At 39.4% G+C, this 13753-nt stretch overlaps 2 protein-coding genes across 8 annotated transcripts in view; one reads left to right on the top strand and one right to left on the bottom strand.

Moving 5' to 3' along the window:
* Positions 1–543: 543 nt before the first annotated feature.
* On the top strand, positions 544–8274 carry LOC135167693 (ubiquitin carboxyl-terminal hydrolase 47). Of its 3 annotated transcripts, XM_064131149.1 has the most exons (5): positions 577–655; positions 1114–1184; positions 1282–1359; positions 2749–6959; positions 7117–8274. In XM_064131149.1, exons 4-5 carry the CDS (start codon positions 2761–2763, stop codon positions 7316–7318), a joined length of 4401 nt encoding a protein of 1466 aa, XP_063987219.1. In that variant the 5' UTR covers positions 577–655; positions 1114–1184; positions 1282–1359; positions 2749–2760; the 3' UTR covers positions 7319–8274. The 3 variants fall into 3 exon arrangements, with proteins under 3 accessions (XP_063987221.1, XP_063987219.1, XP_063987220.1); XM_064131150.1 differs by lacking the exon at positions 1114–1184 and having other exon boundaries at positions 585–655; XM_064131151.1 differs by lacking the exons at positions 1114–1184; positions 1282–1359 and having other exon boundaries at positions 544–655.
* LOC135167694 (TSC22 domain family protein 1-like) overlaps positions 8270–13753 on the bottom strand; it is a 39314-nt gene continuing 33830 nt past the window's right edge. The window contains exons 5-7 of one of the 5 annotated variants that reach the window (XM_064131154.1): positions 12788–12949; positions 11856–12237; positions 8270–11651 (exon numbers count right to left, since the gene is read on the bottom strand). In XM_064131154.1, coding sequence (XP_063987224.1) covers positions 11486–11651; positions 11856–12237; positions 12788–12949 — 710 coding nt within the window. In that variant the 3' untranslated portion in view covers positions 8270–11485. Of the gene's footprint in view, positions 12238–12787; positions 12950–13753 lie in introns of all 5 variants that reach the window. The other 4 variants (XM_064131153.1, XM_064131156.1, XM_064131155.1 and 1 more) reach the window with 4 other exon arrangements.

Raw genomic sequence — 13753 nt, forward strand, 5'->3', positions numbered from 1 at the left:
TAATTTTTATTTATTGACACTAAGCAGAGATTATGCAGAATTACGATGGAGAACGTTCCTCTCGGTAAGAACTTACTGACGGAGCTTTAGAAAAATCGCAGATCACCTCACGAATCAAATATCGGTGAAATCGTTCTGCTATCTACATTATTTCCTGAGATATCTGCGAAAAACGGACTGACTAGAAATTTGGGCCCTTTTTGCTGCAGAAGTCCCACGAGAATTTTATTTTCGTCCCAACAGCGTTGGTTTCACTTGTTAATAGTTATTAGGAAGAGATATAATTCTTTAAATGAACCGGTGAATTTTCGGGCGCCTCACCCAGCCGTCATAATCGACGGTGACGCGTCCCGCCGCCGGGTTCGCAACTAGCGTTCAGGTGGTCCCCTAATCTGCATGATTTGCACCTCTACCTTATTTTATCCTTTTGCATTGCACGTTGAATCGTGCTTGCAAGGCGGGAAATTCGTCGCTGCAGGGCAGCGGAAACGTTTTGATTAGTTCGTTTGAATTCACCGCGTCTACTGTTTTACCAACCTCAAGCCGCCTTTCAGGTTATTTAGCCATCTTCAGATACACACACCTGGTTCGACGAAAACATGGCGTAGAACCAGTAGAGTGATTTTGTTACACATGTGTCAGCGATTTTTTTTTGGTAAGAAATATTACAAAAAGTACTGCATCTGTACGTTCGGGAGGAAAAAAGCGTATTAATTCAGTAACACGTGATTATTGTATTGACGGATGGTTTTTTTTCCTGTGCTTTATGTAATGGTGATGCTGTTGGGTTGGACTTGAGTACTTTGAGACGCATATTTCGGGGTTTTAATATTCGACCAGCCATTTCATGTGTTTTATTATGAAATTCGTCATTCGTCCTGGATAGATATACCTGTAGATTCGTTTTGAAAGAAGTTGATACTTTTGCGATTATAAACAACAGTTGCAGCTTATCTTTGTGGGGTTTGAGAAGAATAATTGTTGGTGTGATGTTTGTGGATTTTTTTTTATTTTTTGCTTTCTTGAACAGAGTGCTACAGAATTTACTAAAAATTCTACGTTAACTTTTTCATTGAGGAATGCAAATGAGTTTTTGAGACCATGTTTGTTCAGGTTACTGGACTATAGCCGGTGTTACGTGTAATTGATGATTCAGTAATCGTTATCTCATCGAACATAATAGGGTGAGAAAAATAGAACGTAAATAATTATAATGGCTAGAAATAAACCGGCTGAATCAAGACAGTTCTATTTATAAAAATAATTTCTTCTGTATCACAGCCGCCCATGTATTCCAATTCTACTAATCGGACGAAATTCTGACCAGCGTTGGAAACAATCGAGAAGCCGTAGATAACCGTAAGAATTTTTACTCGTTTATTATTCTAACCGATTATCAATGAATCGATGGTATGATCGTCTTTGCATAATTTTTGGAAACTCGATGAAACGTAATAAGGTAGTGGGAGTTTTGGAGCAGGGGTTTTGAAGTGTGAAGAGCCATTTTCCAAGTCTTGGTTTAGATTGTCTAAATATAAATTTCAACTGCCGCGAGAGATTTCTACACTGTGTAGTGCCGTGTCAAGTTTTAGCCCATGTCTTAGAGAACTGTAGTCATGACTGCTTCCTGCTTTGTCGTATACATCAGAAACCAGAAGTATTCCACCTTCCTCATGGCCCATTGCCAAAATTCTCATTTTGCCAATTGACGATAATGATCGCGATTTTTTTTTACTATTTTGCCGGTTATTCTTAAGATTGTCAAGCTGCTGTGCTTAAATCTAAGTTCGTGGGGAATGGATTGGGAGTCAACTCCAGTGATTTTCCGTTTGCACTCGGATTCATTTATAGAAAGTTGATCAGAGATGTCTGAATTATTCTCGACATACTCTCCTGAAGCCGAATATTTTCTGTAATATAGGGATTCTATAGGAAATATTGAATAATTAAATTAACAGAAAGACAATTTCGTCACCTGATGACAAATAATCTCCACTCACTCATGTTCATGAAATAGCTTTTCTGAAATCAAACTCAGCAATATTCATTTATAGTAAGTCCTACAGTAATTACAATTGTTTTAGTTGTCTAATAAATAAACATTTTTTGGAAATACTCTTGTGTGAAAAGCTTTTACATTTTTTTTTCTTTCGCTTTTGGTGATACACTATTGCACACTATAATTTGTGACCCTATTTTCCATTTGGAAACCATCAATTTCAGACTAGGGTGAGCAGGCCAATTGTGGAGCAGTTGAGAAGAGTTAAAATTTTGTGGTAGGATCATCTGAATGAGGATCACTTCCTTACCGTCAAGAATGCTTTAATTTATGGCAAAAAATTCTGTGAGAGCCACGTGGAAAATTGATGAATAACTAAATTGAAAATATCTAGACCAGATGATCTTTTTGAATTTCATTACCGTTCATTACTAAAACAACATAGTCAATCGCATGATTCTATACAAGTAATATTCAGAGGCCAATTAATCTGTTCAGTATTGATTTACTTATTTTTAGAACATTTAGTAGAAATTGGAATGTCAGAAGAATTTTGAAAAAAACTCGAAAACATTTCGAGCACTCAAGACATTTTTTTGTCTCTCCAGGCATTTCTCTAGACCCCTCTGTTACAGACACTACCAAAAAACTTTCGAAAACTATTTATGCTCCTCCCGTTCATAAATATCTTCCCCTCCCCTTCTTCTATTTTTCAATTCTCCATAACTAACTGAAGAACAAATTTCTAGGTGAAAAAAAAAATGGTTGTGGTGGCAGAAGAATCTTTTCTTGGGGATGCGATGGACCATGCGGCGAGTTCCTCTACCAGAAACGGTGATTTCGTGCCGCCAACAATAACCCGTAAAACAATAGTGGTTGTGTCAGGCCTCGCTAACATTCATGCCCGAGTGTTGGAGCCCCTTATCGACAATCTCACGCCGAAATCCGTCTTATTCAGTCAAAAAGCGACAGCCAGTCAACTCTACAATGCAGTGTCCCACCTCTACCCTGGTTACTCATCTCCAGACTCCTTCAACCTCGTCCTGATGTACAACGACAAGAAGTATCCGTTAAAATTTGAAAATCAGCCTATTCCGAACCTCGACCTGGAGTCGTGTGAGGAGGTCTACTCCGCCAACATCGGTGTCAACCGAACTAGCGAAATCACCAATGGAGATATTGCTAAAGCCGAAGAGGATACCCCTCACAATAAAATCGAATGCAACAGCATAAAATCGTCCATCAACAAACCCGATAAATCGTACGTGGTCGAAGTAATCCCTCACGACTCTTCTCCTCTCCACGCCAGGAGCTTCTTAGTCTCACCCTCAACTACCCTTGAGGAGCTCTGCCACAACATCATGTTCTTTCGCGCGTCACAACTACCAGACACTACAGTAGGAATATGCTACTTAATGGATCTGTATCACAGGAATGCATCAAATGTATCCACTACCACCCACTTTCTCAACAGCGCTGACGATCTTCGACGAACATTAGAACACATATCATTTGACTTCAATCGATCACATCAAATTCTAGTCCTTGTGGGGTTGGCTAATTTCTTCGACTCAATTCCAGTGCTTTCCAAAAAATTAACCAATGATTTATTCAATTGCCAGGATTCTTCTCCCTCCTCACCAAAATTGATATCTGTAAAGAAACGAGACGTCACTTTCGACGCTCTCTTCAGTGCATTGCAAGTGGAGGTTGGAAAGATAGTAGGACAATACTCTGAGGCTGAAGCTAAACCAGATGTGGCGTACGTTGGCCTAGTAAATCAGGCAATGACTTGCTACTTGAACAGCCTTCTTCAAGCTCTGTACATGACTCCAGAGTTTCGCAATGCTCTCTACAACTGGGAGTTTGTAGGCTCTGAAAAGGACAAATCTAGCAATAGTATTCCTTATCAACTCCAAAAGCTCTTTCTCAATCTGCAAACGTCAACTAAGGCAGCTGTCCAGACGACCTCCTTGACTAAGAGTTTTGGCTGGGATTCAACAGAAGCATGGCAGCAACATGACATCCAGGAGCTGTGTCGTGTGATGTTTGATGCGCTGGAACAAAAGTTCAAAAATACTCAGCAGGCTGATCTAATTAACAGACTTTACGAAGGAAAAATGATTGATTACGTCAAATGTTTAGAATGTAAAACCGAAAAATCACGGGAAGACACTTTTTTAGATATTCCCTTGCCAGTTAAACCTTTTGGAAGCAATGTGGCGTATAACAGTGTGGAGGAGGCCTTGAGGGCATTTGTGCAACCGGAAACATTGGATGGAACAAATCAGTATTTCTGTGAAACTTGTAATAAGAAGTGTGATGCACATAAAGGCCTGAAATTTAGCAGATTTCCTTATTTACTAACACTACATCTAAAGCGTTTCGATTTCGATAACAACACGTTTCACAGAATCAAATTGAATGACAGGGTGAGCTTCCCAGATGTTCTTAATCTCAATTCTTTCATATCCTCTGACAATCAGGAATCGCCAACTGCTGAGGAGGACGCTGGGGTGGGAGTAAAATGCGATGACAGCTGTACAACTGATAGTGGAGGTTTGGACGAGTGCTCTTTGAATACCAATGGAATTAATGAGAACGGAATTACGAGTGAAGCTACTAGTGATCATTTAAATAATCATGAACAGGATGACGATGAGGGCATTGACATGAGTAATGGGCCCTCAACATCGAGTACAGAGCACAGTCATGAGGATACTCGTCATCAATCGGCCAGTGGTCCTTATGTGTACGAATTATTCTCGATAATGATTCACAGTGGCAGTGCCAGCGGTGGACATTACTATGCCTATATCAAAGACTTCAGGACCAACGACTGGCTGTGCTTCAATGATCAGAATGTCAATCGAATTACCGATGATGACATTCAAAAAACATATGGAGGAGGACCTACACGGGGATATTACAGCGGTGCTTACAGCAGCAGCACCAATGCCTATATGCTTATGTATCGTCAGATAGATCCAGAGAGAAATTGTTTACCTATGGAGGTCGATTCTTTCCCAAAACACATTCAAGATTTATTAGTGACAATGAAGGCACACGAGGACGAGTGGAAAAATTACGAGAGATCATCCCAAATGTACAAGATAAGGGTTTACGTTCATCATCCAGAAGAAAAAACTATTAAATCGAGAAGATTGTTCTCAGTGTATGATGAAACACTTGCGGAATTGGTGGAGAAGGCGTGGAAAACATTGGACCTGGTGAATGTCGTTGATTTGGATCAGTGCCGTCTTGTAACATATGAAATAATATCGGACACCATTGAGTCAACATTTGATGGTCAAGATCAAGAGACTCTGGGTGGACTTCTTCAACAATCAAATCCAGATATGTTGTTAGAAATTCGAAAGAAAGATGAGGAATTCGAAGCGTATGAGCCCGGTGGTCTTGGCACGAAAGTCTTTCACATCGATTGCGCCAATAAAGAAATTATTGACGGGCCAATTTACGTGCGAGGATATCGAAGACAAACACTCAGAGAGTACAAAAAACAAGTGGGTAAAATTTTGAATATAAATCCAGAGGAAATGACAGTGGCCCTCCAAAACTGTCCATCAGGAGAGAGGGTACTTACGGAGAATGATCATTTACTGGCAAGCCACGGAATCACGAGTGGAGACCTGGTATTTGTAACCGCAAACATTGATAATAGTTTGACCGATATTGTCAACAAATTTGAAACGGCCATTTGTCTTGATGTTGAATTACCTGATATCAGCAAAGAGGTACTGGAAGAACTCGGTATTCAGTCATTGGAAAGCAGACAGAAAGAGCAGCAAGAACTGAAAGAAATGAAAGAACAAAAAGAGGCTGAAAAACTCGATAATCAGAAGAAAAAATCTGATTTGGGTGAGGGAAGTCAGAAGGACGAATCCCGTGATCAAGCTACCAACTGGTGCCCTGAGGCTTCAGCTGGTGATAATGAGGAGTGGCAGGAGCAGAGCAATAGTGAGGACAGTAGCCTCAGTGATAGCGATAGAACACTCGTTGGAAATGCTTCGGAGGACGATGAGATAAGCATTATTAGTTTTGACCACGACTGGTATCCTCGCAAGAGGCTCGTCAACAAAGAGGACAACTGGGAAATGGATCAGGAGGAGGAGATAGATTATTTATTCAAGGCTACTCCTTATGATAAGGATGGTGAAAAACATCTGCGGGTGATAGTAGATAAAAGAATAAAATTCGATAATTTCCGAAAACACCTGGAGCCCTTCGTTGGGGTTCCAATGGAGGATTTCAAAATTCTGAGAACGGCCATTGATTCAGCTGATGTCGATTGTACGCGACCCACAACAGCATTGAGAGTATGGGACGATGGAGAAAAAATTAGTATAAAATTGGGTAGAGCTGTGAGGCCTCACGAATTTAGGGTGAAGGTGTTCTTCCTAGAATTGGAATGTTATAATAAGCCTTCTCAATTTTTATTTGAATCCACTATATCGAAGGATGCTACTGTAGGGGATGTCAAAAGACAATTGTTGGCTGAATTGCAACGAAAACACGGTGGTATAATTCCTTTCGACAAGTGTCGACTCAGGATAAAACATTATCAACTTCCATCCAAGGTTTTACTGAATGACCAGAATATTCGGGATATTAATTTCCAATCACTGTGTCAACTATTCATCCAGGAATTGCCAGAGGAGGAACCTGTTACTAGCAGTAGTCAGATTGTCGTGATGGTGACGAGGGTATTCAGGCATTGGTCTGTTTTGGGACCAATTCAAGAGATTGTTCTCGATGAAAATTGTTACGAGGAGCTGACGAAGAAAATCGTGGAATTGTCCGGGATAGAGGAGGATAATTTACAGATGATCAAGGGCAAGTGGCCGACAAGTCGGTATGAGTCACGGGTGTATTGGAAACCGGTTAATAAACCAACTCGGCAGATTGGAACTCTTGAGGATGGTGCTTGTATTTTCTACAGGTACAACAGTCATTTCAATTTATTTAACAAAAATCAAATGCTTCCCGTCTTTTTGAAAATTCTCTGAGGCCTTTAAAAATTTTTTTAAAAGTTTATTCTAATTTCCTTAATGTTTATTAATGGATCAAAAATAAAATCGCCTCATTTTTCATTACAGAGATGTCACGGAAAAGGCGCTACCAAATACCCAAGAAGAAATGTGTACAGCGGAAAATGAAGCTGATAAGGCGAAAGGCAGATTTTCAAGAGGTGTCCGACAAAAAATGAAAGTATTCACCAGAAGTGTACCACAGGACAGACACTACGCCGAGAGTCCGAGACGAGAGAAAGCTCTGAAAATATATCTCGATGATAAATGATCCAACTGTGAGACTGTCAGTATTGATCTAATCTCGCAGATCCAATAGATTGTGCAGATGACACAGTGCTGAGCAATTTTTACCTGTATTTTTTTTTTGGTTTTTGAAAAAAACACAATTCGCAGGAGACACATCAGGGGATTTTCTAAAATTCTTCATAAAGAACGTAGGAGAAGATATCCTTGTTTTTCTCCTTTCATGATATTTTTTCCGCCATTATTACTACTCGAAATATCAATCATACCGATAATTACGAAATGGAATCCCTCTTTTTCCTTTTTCCCTCGAGCATTTGCCCTCGCAATTATCTTGCATATTCACCAAATCGAGCTTACGTCATTTAAAAACAAGAGGAAATTTCCACAGATAATTCGAATCATTAGAGTCTGTGGTGAAAATTGAGAGAATGATAGCCGAGGTTAAATGAATATTTTTTAAAGACTAAAAGGAAGGAAAATTAGGGATGTTGGATGAGAATTATTTCCTCCTGGAATTTAATCGACGTTCAACTGTACCTTCTCTCTGTATCATACACTGTAGTTATGAAAGAAATTATATTTATAATTAATTATTCACGATTAAAGAAAAACAAAATCCGAAAAAATATGCGAAGCTTCAATTGATTTTTTTTGTCACCATGTATTCAAGTAAATCCGTAGAAACCGGATGACAGAGAGTTATTGGAATGAATCATATTGTCATTTTCTGTTGGAATAACTGATTTAATTTCTTTTTGCAAGTTTTTATTATTCATCTTTGTATTAGGGAGGTACCCTGCGATTTATTTATTAAAGATTGTGTTTAAAGTATAATTTTAAGAGTCAGTGCCAAGCGATTTGTTTTCGGCCAGAAATTCGTTAGATTAAAGATTCATTTATTGTCAATATCTGAAACAACGAAACATTGAAAATGGAAAGTGACACGAGGAGAAAAAATTAAATAAGTTGTGAAGATTTTTCATTTTCTTTATTATTTACAATCATTCTTGGTTTCTTGCTCTATTTTTTTTTCATCGGTAAATGTTACTGCAGTTTTATTGCTTTCTGCTCGATTATGAGCAGCGTATACATTTTCAATGGTGATCTACACTTTGTTCTGCATGTCGGGAACACCAACAGTCTAATAATTATCGCAACAAGGTACAATTGATTTTTTACTTATTCTGGCACATTGTTTATGATATAAAAAAATTATTGGATCGAGTACGTACGAAGAAGCACAGTGTTCACAGATTTTGTTTTTCCTACCAGTCATTTTTTATTCTTATTCAACTCATTACATCTCATGTGGAAAAACTATTCTGTTGCGCGCTCAGTTACACTGAAAAGCAGCTGTAATCACATTTTACAAGAAGAAAGCTTTTTATATACACACGCTATATATATAAACACTAGAACCATTTACTCATAAAAAATGATTAAATTCACAAAACACAATTTTTGGAATTCTTTCTCTGCCTTACAATACATTATTTTTGTTAATGTTCTTCACTAATGCACATTCCTCACAATTATCTGGAATGATAAAACTCAAAGAAGAACTGAAATGGCGGTAAACTTTATGTCCGTGAATCCAAAGTCAATTAATATGGAATATTTCAGCTGTAGCTCGTCATCATCTTGATAATTGATGCCAATTTGTCTGTAGCTAGAGGGCTAGAAAAACTATCTCTCATCAATTGTGTCAAAAATCACCCCCTACATGCACAGAAACTACTCTCAATTGACATGCAATTAAAGTGACATGCAATTTATTTTGAACGTAAACTTTTCTTCAATGAGTTACATTCCTCCAGACTTAACTATCACCCATAAATTTTCGTACATCAAAAATCGTCATAAATAATTTTCAATACTTTCTTACAAATTTACATTGTTTATTTTTTTTTTTCAAATTATGTTTATTGACTTTCCAAGGGACGGAATGTGCAAATTTCGAGGACTATCCAACACGCCCGGGGAGGTTCAGCTAAAAGGTGAGTGGAGAGAGGGAGAAGTGAACAAAAAAAAAAAAAGTCGAAATAACGCTTGTGCGTGAAGGCACAAGAGTGCAAAGAAGGGTAGACGGGCTGTACACGGGGGTCGCGCCAACACATATCTCGACTTCGATCTTGACCGAGTCCCTCGCCGCCCGTATATTTACATGTATAATTTATATATCCCGCCCGTGAAACGCAGAAAAGAAAGATGCTAGGGCGGGTACGGGCGTACGAGGGCCATAAGACTCGATGCACATACACTACCAACAATATCGCATGGATTGTGTTTGAAAAATTCCCCCTGGAATCTCAATTTGCGGTAATCCCCACCTCTTTCACCCTCTACCCCAAGTTTTTTCCTTTATTCACATTTTTTTCACGTCTTTAATTCTTCCCACGAGATGGTGATTCATGTGCACGTGTCTGTCTCCTTGGCTTTTCCCCATTCCCCCATCAAAATATGTTCACACATTTTGGCCTCAACAGCGGACCTGATATGCATTTTTCATTTCAGATAAAACTTTTTCGATTTACATTTCCAATTGACAGCTCTGTAGAGCCTGGAACAATCGTTCCATCACATGAATAAACTTCATTTATATATAAATAATTTATAAAATTGGAGAGGAGTATTTACACTTTTGAAAGATAAGAATATTCATCACTATTCCATATTCTCTTTTACTTTCATTTTTTTTCACATAATAATATATACTCAAGTCTTTATACAATGCAATAGTTCTCGATTAAATTAGTACTGATAATCTACTTCTCGTTTCTATGGTCCGACGGAATTTCACATCTTCCCATCCACACATATCACTAGTCGAAGCTTCACCCCTTTTCTTATGTTCAGGGATAGTGCGGATAGAAAAGAAAGTACAGTTTTTAATCTCTCGCACACTTAATCCGATGATATATCAATTTAGCATTTCATAAAAATGCTAAAATCGCTTTGAAATTCAGTAATTTGTTCTCTCCCAACATACTCATCTAATAAATCCTCGAAAAACATCACAATAAATTAAAAAAAAAATACCTTCCCCGTCTCTATTCATTTATCCCTAGCAAAAAGTCTCAAGATTCTTTTCGGGCTTGAATAATGTGTTGCTTCTCGGGCCGCTTGGTTCTCCCTCCCTCCAAGCCCGCCCTTTCTTTCTCATCTGCACATTGTGACCGCGAGACCCGCAATTAATTACTCCGTGGCCGCCAGGCTCTGTGCCGTTGCATCTGTAGCGCCTCTTTGTCTTTCACACTCGCACACATTGATGCTTGAATTTAAAACAAAAAAAAAATACAAAAGACCAACAATCACAAGCACCCACAGTGTCTTGCGCCACGGCTTTCTCGTCGCTAATAAATTAAACTTCGTGTAAGTATGGAGGCGACCTGTCTTCTCTTCACGTACACAGGATGTGGACCGAAGGGGACATTAATGATATCCTGAGAACGGTCAATCGATATGTTAGCCCTACCCCCGGGTCTTTCCCCGTATGAACGAATTTTTGTGATATGCACAGAGAGAAACCGTCCGTAAAAATTTCTGGGAGAGAAAAATTCAATAAATCAATATCGAAACGAATTCACTAAAAAATGAAAAATAAATTTCCCACTCAATTTCGTCTCCCTAAAAACAGCTTCACGGCCTTGCTCGAGCATTGTTGCGTGCAGCGTGAAAGGACGTCGGGCGAAACAGAATTGAGTAAAAGAAAAATTCAGCGAAACCATTGAAAAAAAATCGTTAAAAAAAGGATAAAACCCCGAGAGACAGAGAGCTCGTTGAAAAAAAAAAGAATCGCTGCAGGAAGAATGGAAGAATGAGAGGGAAGAAGTCCCTAAGGGGCTCCCATTGCTGACGTCGAATTACGAAACACCTGCGAAATAACTTCATCAGATTCGTACTCCTGACAATTTTGGCAATGGGTCTCCCTCGTGTTCAGCGTGTTGGCTTCTGATGATACTAATCATCATCGAACAGAAGGAGGGACTTGGCATGGTAGCAGAGAGCCGTTCAGGAGTTTGAATCTGTTGAATTTATTTCCCAACGTGTGCAGTGATTTCGGAGTTAAAATGAATCTCGCAGGTATTTTTTTTACTCAAATCGTTATCCAGCATCTGAATGATTTTTTTTTGTTTTGCATTCAGTGAAGTGAAAGCTAATTTCGCAGTTTTTTTTTCACTTAAATTATCTATTCTCTTGATGCATCTTTTGTTTTCCATTCAGTAGATTCATTTATCGCTGCCAATCTGTATTGCCCCTGGTCTTGATTGATTGGTGTCGTTAAAACTGGTAGAGTTGAGGGTTGATTAGTTGAATTTGAACTCAGATCACTGTAGTAAGCACTACTGGGGGCACTGCTGAGAAAAGGACCGTCAGGTTCATTATCACTACCTGTATATCCAGTATTTTGGTAAGAGGGATTAATTTCACTAGCACTACCATTACTCCTGTGGCTCTGAATGTGATGATGATGATGGTGATGATGATGAGGATGAGGATGAGTGTGATGATGATTTTGCACATGTAAGGGGATTGGAGTGGATGGACCATTCTCGTACATCTCGTAATCAGACTCCTTTAACCTCTGACTGTGTCTCGTTCTGATTGAATCCCTCTTTAGTGTCTCATTATCACTCGTCGAATATCTCCTGTGGAGTCGTGCGGCATCCAACTCGTGGTAGTCATCCTCCTCACCTGGTGTCGTACCTCCATCACCATACGTTGAACTACCCCTCAGCTGTAATTGTAGATCACTGGCATAACTCGCTGTCTGTGAGTCCAATTCAGCGTAGAGTGCCTCATCAGTCTGCATGTGGGTGTAGTGATTCTCAACTGGTAAATTAATGGCACAACGATGCTGTGGGAGACTCAGGGGGGTCGTTACAACCCCGGTTGTACCACCTCCACGACGAGATCCCAGCCAGGACCATACATTATGTCCTGCAATTAGAGATTAAGTACTTGTAATGTGATTCATTTTTCAACATGAAGAAAGCTATAAATTCACGATTTAGAGGGATTTTTTGCTTCTTTCGCAAATACATTAGAAACTATTGAAAAATAACAAAATTATGTCTTTAGGGTCATGTTTATATTTACGGATTTAACAACTGGTTGCAGCTACTATTTGACTCATAACCGCCTGTTTAATTTTCCCTTTTCTTCAACATTTCAAAAACTTTCCCAATTTCATATTTTTTCAAATGAATCGTCTCGATGGTACACGGTACCGACTTCTCTTCGCGTGGTACTGTCTGTTATTCATATTCCCTCCCCCAAAAAGAGAACTACAAAAGTGAATTGTGGAATATCAAATACAGGGAGGGGGGAGAGGGTGAGAAGTACAAAGAGACTTCCCACTCGTTCAATGATTTATTTCCTTCGCATCTGACAATGGAAGTGAAAAACCCGAGCACTGAAAATAAATATTTCTGATTGAAGAATGCTCTCCCATTCATGATTCAATTTCCCCTCTAATTTGTGAACTTACCAGGGGTAGGTGTTATATCATGATAAGGGGGTAACTTGTCAAGTTCTAATGGCGGTCTATCCGGTATGACTGATACACCGCCACCCCCAGCTACGCCACCAGTCCCCGAGCTCACCGGTTCCTGTGGATTCGCCTCATCAACGCCTACACCGCAGCAACCGCCTATTGAAAAAAAATATATCAACCAAAGCATTAATATCAGTTCAACCGAATAAACGAGCGCTATGGAACAATGGGACAAAGACTTCCCAGTTATTTATCACAAAGATCGATGGCAGAGAGGAGCGGTCATAGGGGAAATTAGGTCGAATTTCTGTTTGGGGTGGGAGTGGCTCCTCGAATTTCACCCCACATCATATTTTTCGACACGACCGTTGAACTCATATTCTCATACATTTCTTTTTCCCATTTTTTTTTTTATTCCTCGTAACCTGTCTCAGTGCGTTCCTGAGTGTAATACCAGGGGTCTAACGAGTGGTACAGAAAAAAAAAAATCGAGGGACGAAGCTGCTCAAGTGCCAGGTGAGGGTAGATATTTGGAATTCTGATATGGTCCCAGTACATTTACCCGTTGCTTTACATACGTATCCCCCTTAAGGCATTATGACATACACGAGCATATGAAAAAGAGATGCGAAGGGACTATCCCCCCACTGGCTTTATTCCTCCTCTTTCAACTTCTCGTCCCGCCATTGTGCTCATGTCATCGAGACATCCAGACTGGATTTTGTAGATCACAGGAGCCGCTTTCAGGAATGCAAAAAAAAAACATAAACTAAAAAAAAAAGTGCATCATCCAATATCCGTCAGCACTTGCATATTCTAATACACACGTGGGATTTTGTTGCACAATAAATTTGTGAGGGGATGGTGAGGGAAGAAGCCGGAAAAATTCAGGGTAAACTATTCCACAAGAATCTTCGAGAGCTACTTCATCGCTACTCGGTCATATAAAAATTTGCAATG

This window comes from Diachasmimorpha longicaudata, chromosome 11 (assembly GCF_034640455.1).
Source record: "Diachasmimorpha longicaudata isolate KC_UGA_2023 chromosome 11, iyDiaLong2, whole genome shotgun sequence".
Taxonomy (NCBI): domain Eukaryota; kingdom Metazoa; phylum Arthropoda; class Insecta; order Hymenoptera; family Braconidae; genus Diachasmimorpha; species Diachasmimorpha longicaudata.

Coding starts and splice junctions, on each gene's coding strand:
- LOC135167693 (XM_064131151.1), top strand. CDS start 2,761: ATGGTTGTGGTGGCAGAAGAATCTTTTCTTGGGGATGCGATGGACCAT. Junction 6,960..7,116: donor GGTGCTTGTATTTTCTACAG/GTACAACAGTCA, acceptor TTTTCATTACAG/AGATGTCACGGAAAAGGCGC.